Source organism: Synchiropus splendidus, chromosome 6 (genome assembly GCF_027744825.2).
Source record: "Synchiropus splendidus isolate RoL2022-P1 chromosome 6, RoL_Sspl_1.0, whole genome shotgun sequence".
Taxonomy (NCBI): domain Eukaryota; kingdom Metazoa; phylum Chordata; class Actinopteri; order Syngnathiformes; family Callionymidae; genus Synchiropus; species Synchiropus splendidus.
Window position 1 is genome coordinate 1196786 of NC_071339.1, and position 10345 is coordinate 1207130.

A 10345-nucleotide genomic window follows, 5' to 3' on the forward strand; every position below is an offset into this window, starting at 1 on the left:
GGCAGCGCCATTGATTCTACTACTCTAAAAAAAAAAGGCAAAGTTACATGAACGAAAAGTGGTAAGAATTTGGACGCGACGGCCTGATCCCTGGTCTTGCCACCATGCATGTGGCCCCTCTTCATGTCATTGGACGAAACGTTTTCCTGTGAAGAGGAAAATTCCTCATGAAAACAGCCTGTTCAAGTTAAAAAAAAAAGTGACATTTGATGTACAAATGTCACACCTCCTGCTTCTGTTACATTTATTATGATTTATTTGTTATTACATTATTTACTTTTGGAATTGTTTTTGCACAGGAGACTAAATGTCATGATCACAACAGTCCATGTCCGTAATTTATATTTCATGCAACGTGCTGTATTTAATTTGAAACCTGACAACCGCCGCACAGTCGATTCTGAAGTGAAGCAGGAAACAATGATACGTGATCCAACACTGCCGCCATGTGGTCCAACAGGTTTTTGCACTTTAAGATCAACTGAATTTACGGCTTCAGTGCTCTTCGTTTCGCTTGGAGCTTAAGAGACAAGTATGGAAGCCCATTTCCGCCAGGTAAAAAAAAAAAAAAAAACTTTTTTTTTTTTTTTTTTTTGCTTGGTGATTTTTTTTTCTTTACACGGCTGCAGCCGATCAACCCCTGATCACCTGAGTACAAGAGCACCTGGACTCCAGCAGCCTGTGCCTGATCCACTCCTCTCTTCCTGTGTACCAAGTTTGTTTGCTTCTCCCGGTTCTGTGATGCTTTCCGTTGGACTCTTCTTCAGTTCCCTGTGGTCAATTGGCTCTCCTGCTTCTGTGCGCTTGCTAGCTTGTTTTGATGACTCTGTCTGAAACCCTGGTGCCTGAGTTAGTGTTTTTGTTTCTTCCTGTTTCCCTGTGTTTCTTTTGTCACTGTCTCTGTTCATTGTGCTTTCATCTCTCTGTTTCCAGATTTGAGTTGCTTTGTTTCCCCCGGTTCGGTGACGCTTTCCGTCAGACTCTGATTCATGGACTTCTGCCAGTTTGCTGACTCTGTTTGGACATTCAGACTTTGCTTTGTTTCTCCAGGTTTGGTGATGCTTTCTGTTGTGGTTTTCTTGTTTCATGATTAAAATATTATTTTTGACTCGCTCCTGCCTCCTGTGACTTTCACCACTGCACTTGGGTCCCGCTCCACATCTTGCCTCGTAACAGAGCCACATATATATATATCAAGTGTCAAAGTTAAATTAACAACCAAAGTTACAGCAAGTTCAAGTTTGCAAAATGGCCGCCTTGCTCAAAACTCTACGCCAACGAGTCATCAACCTCGATGCTCTACAGGTGTCAAAGGCTTCAAGTGAGACGTCACAGTAGGCGTCGCGGGTCGGACCAGGACCAGGCCATCGTCCTGCCAAGACGGTGTGTGGTTGAGTGAGACTCACGAGGAAGAATTACAGACAGTGAATGCGTCCTTGCACCAGAAAAGTACACAGAGAGTGCAAGCCTCCGCCAAGCAGCCATATGAATATATATATATGAATGAATATGTGTTGTTATGCTGCACCATTTGTTTGGTTATGAGGGAATCAAACCCCTAATCTGCAGCAGACTATTTCATGACAGGACCCGTGTACTACACCAAAGAAGAAGCATTTTTGGAGTTCAATACTGTGTCATGAAGCCTCATCTACCCTTCAATACTGTGTCATGAAGCCTCATCTACCCTTCAATACTGTATCATCTACCCATGACTATTTTGAACATGGTCAAACCAACAAAACGTCAAACATAACCTCTACGGTGGAGTTAATAAAACAAGCTCATGTTTTTATGGCGCCACAAGCTGCCTTTCATGTTTCATCATGTGACCACGACTGCATGCTCTCGTGTGACGGCAGGGCTGAGATGACGATTGTGAATAATATAATACTATACCCTGCTGCCTATTGTGTGAAGCCCCTGAGACACACGTCAGGTATAAATATTCCGCACCAAAGCTGCCCAAGATGAGGTTCAGTTCAAAGCTCCATTGCTTCACCATTGCCAGTCCAGGAAACCTTTGTCAGGGTTCGCAACCCTCTGCCCTTTACATCCACTCCATGTCTCTTTGTTTGTTTGGTTCGTCGGCAGCCAACTCCCTGCAAGGGAGGAAATCTGAGCCGCGCTGCAGCAGGGCGCAGATAAACTGTCAGACATAAAAACAGACCCTCTAATCCTGCCGGACCGTGTGTCGGACAAAAGATCCGCGTCACTCAGCCTGCTTCTTTTTGACCGGAAAACTTGTGTCCTTCACACGTGCGGCGTTTTCCGCTGCAGAACCTGTCAGTGGGAGATGACGTTTCTTTTTTTTTTTTTTTTTTATTCTCTTAAAGTAATTATCGTCTTATTACATTTGTTGTGTGTTGTACAGTTCCATGAATATTTCAAAACAAAACTTGTATCTTCAGATTATGAGTGTGTTATAGTTGACGGATGAAAACAAGACTAAAAGGTTTTAAAATGAACAAAAACTCCCTCCTAGTTTTCGTTTATCACCGACGACACAGCACAACTGGTCGATGTCCTCTCGCTGCGCCCCCGGTGGCCTCAAACAGAACTGCATGCAGGAGGATGACCACGACGTCTCAGGGTTTCAGCCTCATGTAAACAATGGAGGCTTCAGCGAGAGCCGCCATGGCTTCAGAGTCATGACCCCTTTATTAAAGACCAGCTCTCATGTCACCAAACGTGTTGAAAACAAAGTGGAAACAAGCGGAAAACACATGAAGCGTCATGGAGACGGACTTGATGACGGTGGGTTCCGCCTGTTTTTAACGGCAAAATCCCAGCCGAAAGGTCATAATAACTGATGTTTATCTCTGGCGGAGCTAAAGTGGCGCATCCAGCCCAGCAGATGAAGAGACGGAGCGGGTGAAGACGGCAGCAGAGAGAGTCACTCCTCTTCATTAGAAAGCAGCTTTGTCAGTGTCACCAACTCAATACACGTCACAACGTGGCTTCACTTCTCGCCTGGCTGACTGCCATTTCTGTTTTCTTTAATCTGGCAATCTGTAATCTGGCAGTTTGTATTATAGTTAAGCCTGTTTTTGCTGGTGTTTCTAACACATATAAAACATGAATAACTCAAGTGGATCATTTGTAAATGCATGTTGAGACAGCAATGGAAACACTAACAGCAAAGTTGCACTCAGGATTCATTCATTCATTCAGGTTATAAGATGCTTATTATTCCAGGTTTGTGGAATAATAACATTAGTTAACTGGGGTAAATGAGCAAAAAGCATCTCTGGAATGATGATGAGTTTTTGTTTGACTAAAACTAGCTGTGGCTGTGACTTTTGCTCGACTAAAACACTACTAACTAAAATGAGATGTGACTGACTCTCTGTGACTCAGACTTAAAACTGGCACTAAACTAAAGTAAACTAAACTAAAGTAAACTAAAGTGGCTGCACCTGTGAGCTGCTAAAATATATAGGGCTCAATGGCACCAAAGGCCTTGGGATTTATGATGATGTGTCAAACTGATTTTCTTCATTTTTATGAAACTGACTGCTAAACAACAGGTTTTATCTGATGCGTGTTTATTTTTCTGCTCTGAAGATGATGGAACATTCATCCAGATGAGCCTCATGAGAGCAGGCAGCTCGATATATATCTCACTCAGAGTGGACCAGGTGAGCGCTCAGAGAGTTTGTGTGAGGGAACATAGCTGCTGAGCCCCGAGTCTCCCCCGTGATCCCACTAAACACCAGGTGGAAACTCCACCGTCTGCTCCGTGACCCCGTAACTCTCCCCACTGTCTCCGCCTCACTCTCCCAGGTCCGAGAGTGAGCTGACATTTGGCCGCACCACCGGCAGCTCTGGCCCTGCAGCACCCAGCACAGCTCCAGCCTGCGAGTCTGAGCTGCAGGAGCGAGGCCTTCCCGTCCCCACGCTCTTTAAATAGACCTGCTGGTTTGTGTAAGCTGCAGCTGCTGGAGTGTGTCTGCGCCAGGGTTTGTCCCTTATAAGCCTTGGAAGGCCGGTGCCAATCCTGGTATTTTTAGACCTCAGACGCTGCTGATGGACAGTTTGCTTTTGAAAAGGTGAATCAAACCTCACGTCAGTGCCCCGGCGTGTGGTGGAACCCATCTGAAATGGTTTGTAAACTAAGACTGTATCATGAGTTTCTGTGATAAGAGCGCAGGAGGCACAGCTGGAACCTGCTGAGCCTCTTCAAAACGTATCGTCAGCTTACTGCATCTAAGTCCCTCCGCCAGGATCAACCAATGCTGAAGTGACCCCCACCCTCGCTCCATTCCTCTGCTGAGTCCCTGGTGCTACTTTGGTCCGGCGCCCCCCCCCCGCTCCCCAGCACCATTCCGCTGCTGGCTCCTCACGCCGTCCAGCTCTTCCCGTCCCCATTGGTTTAGGCTTCTATTGTCTCGTCCCTGCTACACCGGAGCACAGCTGCTGAAGATGTCGGACAGGAGTCGCCTGAGAAGGAAAGAGAAGCAGGAGAAGGAGGTGGCCAAGGATGCACCGGCGCCCGAGGCCAATGGAGCCGGCGCGGCCGGCGAGGCGGCCGCCACCAACGGCGACGTGGCCAACGGGCAAGACGAAGCCCCGCAGGTCGAGCAAATGGAACTACCTCCTTTTGAAATCATCGCAGGGTAGGTGACGCTCCAGTCGGCAAGCACGGATGTCAGTATCTGGAGGCAGGTTTCAGACGGCCACACGTGGAACTAGAACCACCTGATGACATTGAAAGGCGTTAATGTGGCTTTTGATGCACGAATGGAACCCACCTCGCTCTGAACATGGCAGGAAAACTGCTCACGCCAAGTCGTTTCTGCTTATTCTCTTGCTCAGGTGCTGATCATGTTAAATACTGTCGAGTTCTCCTATTACCTTAGAATGTTCTTCTTATTCTTTTAGAAGAAGAAGCTTAGAATACATGACAGTTAAAGCTGATATATACACTTCATACCCAGGCCTCATATTTCAATATGTGTCGCGCTGTGAAGCTGCATAAACACAGTTGTTAAAAAAGGTCCCATCTGTCACGCACTTTTACTGAGGCTTCACAGAAGATGTTCATCATCATGGCTAAGCTTTTTAAAATGTTGTGGATGTGCATGGAGGTTCAGAACACTTCTGTGAAGCCTTACAGAGTCTTGTGCATGCAGCAATAACACATTATAGAGAGACGTTCAGAAAGTGGAACCAACACTGGTCACCTTTGACCTCTGTGTCCGAGCATTGGCCTCCTCTTCTCGGTGGTCGGTGCGATCTTCAGGTGTTGGAGAACATGGTGACGCTGAAGGTTCCAGGAACAACACGTTCTCTCACATCTCTTTCCAAGTGAATGTCCAGATCTCATTCACACTAAAGTGTTTGTTTTTTCCTTCCAAGCCGTCGCATGTCTGATTGAACCACAGCGCCACTTTGTGCTTCATGACAGAAAAAGAAACTGCTGTAAACAGAGTTGAATGTACTCATCGCTGCATGGGTTGTTGTTGTTCCTGGGGTTGCCATGTCAGCGCTGGGCGTGACTCGGCTGGCCTCTGAGATGGCCACGCCCACCCTGCTGCTGCCCAGCGTTTTTCATGCCACAAACTCAACTTGACAACTCAACTCAATATTTATTCATGAAAACCAGTTAAGCCATTGCTGAAGACTTGTGCTGAAGTAGTGAATACTAGTGACCGCAACACCGATATTTACCGATCATTTCTAGGGTTCAGTGTTGGACCGGTCTCTGACAGGGTTTGGAGTCACTTGAGCTGCGTTGGGCTTGAGCCTGTCAACACCTGATTCAGTCAGTCAATCGAAGCTTGGGCTTGGACTCGGACTCATGCAGAACTGGCTGCTGCTCTGGGGCTTCCCCACTGTGGGGTCAGGAACCTCTCTCCAAACCCGACTGAGCTGTGTTCCACAGACTGCTGTCTGAAGAAGCGAATGCTGAGTCACGCTGGTGGTGGTGGTGACCTGGCTGGAATGCACCCTGGTTTACCCTCCGCTCCCAGTGGGGCGGGGCGCATGCGTCACCCCTTCCCTCAGCACCCAGTGTCAAGCTCCAAACCGGCTGGTGATGATTTTCAGGAGCCCCCTGGAAGCAGATATTATTAACTGTGCAATCGTGTGGCCTCGCAGAATCTTGCTTTTCTACTGGGCTCGCTGCACTTGGCTGCTATCAGACGTCAGTGTCGAGGCAACTGCCATTTATAGCTGCGTCCTGTCTGGTCCAAGGGAAGTTCAGCCAGTTTGTCCAAGTCTTGAAGTGGACATGACATAGAACACCTCCCCTGGCATCTGCTGCCAAAGTGTGTTTCCACAGGTCCCACTCAGAATGTGAGTGTTTCTAAACCCTGAGATTTGCCTCCATGCGGCTGCTATTTTAGGATCTTTCCACACAGATTCTGACACTTCGTGCTCTGTCATTCTTTAGTTATTGGCTATTTTTCTTTTTGTTTACCTTTGGATAGGAGTTTATGTACTTCAAAAGGGGGCGTCGCATCTTTCTTTTCGTAATTCAGCGCAGTAAACTACGAGGAAGCCCACTTGTAAATGTGTTAGTCACTCCCTCCAGCAGATGGCGATGACAACTATGATGGTAATTCCGACCAATCCCTGCCAGTTCCGTGGGGCTCTGCAAACTTCCCTGCCAGTTCCACCACTCACTTGAGTCTCCTATGGCCCCGCCCTCTATGTGCGGCTCCATATTCCCTCCCTCCTTGTTGAGATGAAGTGCGACACCAAACACTCACATGGTCCCGCAAATCTTGGCACCAACGGTGGCGACTCGGACGTGAAGGATCCTGAACCCTAAACGTCCAAATCCCCATGATGGAACTGTAGAATAGAGGGAAGTGACTAGTGCAGCGTCAGCCCGACACTATAAACCAACATGGCCGACCTGCAGCTCCATCTCTCTCCAGGCTGTTTCTGAGCCTCTACATCAACAGAGCAGCAGCTACTGTTGGAATGAGCCGCTCACACACACCTGTACCTCTCAGACTCCGCCCCCATCCAGACCTCTGCCAGGCTCCGCCCTCGTGAGGAGTTCGGGAACAAAACAACCAGCGCTCACTACACGTCATCATAAACAAGATGGACTTATGTTAACATCAGTGTTTATTTAGCATCTACATTTGTTTATTTATTTAGTGAGTGCTGAACCCTTGTGTTTCCATCAGGGACCGGATCGATCCCTTCATGTTCAAGTTCCAGTTCAAGAACGTGGAATACTCGTCGGGCCGGAACAAGACCTTCCTGTGTTACCTGGTGGACCGCGGCTCAGCTGACGGTCTGCTGAGAGGCTGCCTGGAGGACGAGCACACCGGCACCCACGCCGAGGAAGCCTTCTTCACACAGTCCCTGACAGACTACGACCCGGCGCTCAAGTACACGGTCACATGGTAAACGCCAACGTCAGCGCTTGCATGACACACGCCTGTGTTCAACGTGTCATTCCAGTCATTTCAGCCTTGACTGGAGGAGCTCCAACTGAGAAGGGCAAAACACATTTGCAAACGTTTGGAACACAAACAAAATTTCAAACTTCTTTGGTAAATTTTTCTTGACTGTTTTTCCAAGTTTTTAAATGTGTTTTCAGTGTGTACACACTTTCCAAGGAATTGTACAGAAAGGTCGGGGACCACCATTGGAAGTCGACTAAATCCGGAAAGATGTTAAAATGAATTTATAAACTTGGAAACACACTTACGAACTCGAGGCTCCGGAGCCGACTTGAACCCAAGTGGGAAGCTGAAGTGCGGACAGATTCCCAGGACGCCGATGTGTGAAGTGAAGAACACGACTTGTAAACAACAGGGACGACTCTTCCGTTTGGTGACTTGCTCCTGGTGTCACAGGTCAGTGACCTGAATGTTCGACCGTGTCCCACAACATGAACAACACAACACTAGTGAGTGTGTTGTTGTTTCTTCTTAGCAAACTGCTAGCATCCAGGCTAACGTTAGCGTGGACACACCTCTAGCAGATGGATCACTTCTCCTCTGTTGGTTCACCAAACCAAGTCAGATGATCAGCAAGAGGCTGCAGAGACGCTGGAGCTGCCACTTCCACACGCCTCCGACACTGGAGACACAGGAAACAAAACACACCACGGCAGCCGATGACACGTGACCTGAGTGAAGCGAGATGACGTCACTCACTTCTCACTGGTGCCGAGGGTGGGAAATGGGACCGGGCCTGTGTCTTCTGTCTTATTGGGCACCGAATGTTAACATGAAGACACATGTTTTTTCCTGATTTAGTAGAAGTCTTTGGCAATATTTTGACATATTTAGCAAATATTTGTTACATTTAATGTTACATCCCATTGTTTCATCTCTGTGCTAAAACAAAATCTAAATCTTAAATGTAAATATTCAATCAAAATCTTGTAAATGTAAATATTAAATCTAAACGTAAATATTAAGTCTAAATGTAAATATAAAATCTAAACGTAAATATTCAATCCAAATATTACATCTAAATCTTAAACGTCAGTTTTAAGGATTTAGACGCCCCTTTCCTCCAGCTGGAGATTTAGGCGCCCCCCGCTGGTCTTCGGCTCCGACCCGACCCGACTCCGGACAAGCGGCAGAAGAAGGTGAAGGTGAAGGAAGGTTTAGATTTAATATTTTGATTGATGAAACTACTGGACATAACACAGTATAAAAATGTAAATGTAACAAACATTGGCTAAATCTGTGAAAGTATTGCCAGATTTCTGCTGAATCAGGAGAGCAACACGTGTCTCCATGTTTACATTCGGCGCCCCACACGATCTGCCTGTTGCTTAGAACAGCATGGTTTCTCTGCCCATCCCAGCCAGCGAGCGCTGCCCTCTGACCTGAAGCCATTTCCCCCTCCTCTCTGCAGGTACGTGTCCTCCAGCCCCTGCTGCGCCTGCGCCGCCAAGATCACTGAGGTGCTGAAGGCCAGGAAGAACATCAAGCTCAGCATCTTTGCCGCGCGTCTCTTCGAGTGGGAGGACGAAGGCATCCAGGCGGCGCTGAAGGAGCTGCACGCTGCCGGCTGCAAGCTGCGGGTGATGAAGCCTCTGGACTTCTCCTACACTTGGGACACATTTGTTGAGAACGAAGACCAAGCGCTGAACCTGTGGGAAGACTGCAAGGACAACTACGAGTACTACCAGGAGAAGCTGGCCGACATCCTGCAGTGACCAGGTGAGAGGCCGCGCGCGCCGCCTCCTGAAGTGACGATGAAAATGATGGTTTCTCTTCCTTCTCTCTCTCTCGAGCAGGAGACCATCGCTGGAGCATCGCTGCTGGTCCTCTGTTGGAGACCCCACGTTCAAGCTTTAGTGCAGTTCTGCTGCTGGACGTTGCTTTTTGTCAGTCATCTCAGTGGCGTCACTCCTCCTCCTCCTCTCAGCTGTGGCCACTGGTCTGCTCTCTCTCTCTCTCACACACACACACGCTTTGTTTCTCATGATGAGGCCTCATGAAACTGTGTCGCCGGGTTGATGAAACAGAATCCTCATTTCCACAGGCCACTAGATGGCGCTCCTGCTTTAGAAGTATCATCGAATGGTTGCTGGAGGGCAAACGGTCCACAGCAGACAGCGCCGTCAGGTGGCCTCTGAGCCTCAGGACGCTGCCTCACCAACCCACCACTGGTTTTTATATGCAGTTTGGTCTGTGAGCGTGAGATTCCTCGCCTTGTTCATGTTCACGTGTCGCTCATCACATCAGGAGAGAATCTGCACGTTCAGCCTTGAGGTGGACATGACAGGGAGCACCTCCCCTGACATCTGCTGCTCAGCTGTGTTTCCACAGGTCCCACTCGGAGTGTGTCTAAACCCTCAGATTTGCCTCCACGCAGCTGCTGTTTCAGGATCTTTCCACACACTTCACGCTCTGGTGTTCTTGAGTCGTTGGCTATTTTTGTTTTTCTCTACCTTTGGATAGGAGTTGATCGAAAGCGGGCGCCGCCAACTCAAAAGTGCAGTTGTCCGGTTTGCCGTGTGTGATGCGAACCCTGCCCCGGGACATCTGCGCCTAAACATTATGACTGAGTGACAACGGTGAGGAACTGACACTCGCTTGTTGGACCGCCTCTCTGTACCCTGCTCTGCCAATAAAGTGACTGGGTTGGCGCCACCGTGTGGTCATTGCTGACGGAGACACCTTAGTAGTCGTCACACCCACAGTGTCGTTCATGAAACAACCACAGGAGGGCAGCAAAGACCTGCCAAAGAACTCGTGCACGTTTTTAGGATGATGGAACCAAGGTTAAAATACTTTTTTTGTTTTGTTTTTATTAAGTGTTGAATTTTTATCTTTTAAATTCAGTTAGTTTTAATGAGTTTTTAGAGTGGATGGGTGGATGGATGGGTGGAGGGATGGATGGAGGGAGGGAGGGA

At 48.1% G+C, this 10345-nt stretch overlaps 1 protein-coding gene across 1 annotated transcript; it reads left to right on the top strand.

Moving 5' to 3' along the window:
• Positions 1–4379: 4379 nt before the first annotated feature.
• apobec2a (apolipoprotein B mRNA editing enzyme, catalytic polypeptide-like 2a) lies at positions 4380–10067 on the top strand. The gene is made up of 4 exons (XM_053868642.1): positions 4380–4619; positions 7146–7367; positions 8839–9146; positions 9224–10067. Exons 1-3 carry the CDS (start codon positions 4426–4428, stop codon positions 9140–9142), a joined length of 720 nt encoding a protein of 239 aa, XP_053724617.1. The 5' UTR covers positions 4380–4425; the 3' UTR covers positions 9143–9146; positions 9224–10067.
• The last annotated feature ends 278 nt before the right edge of the window (positions 10068–10345 follow it).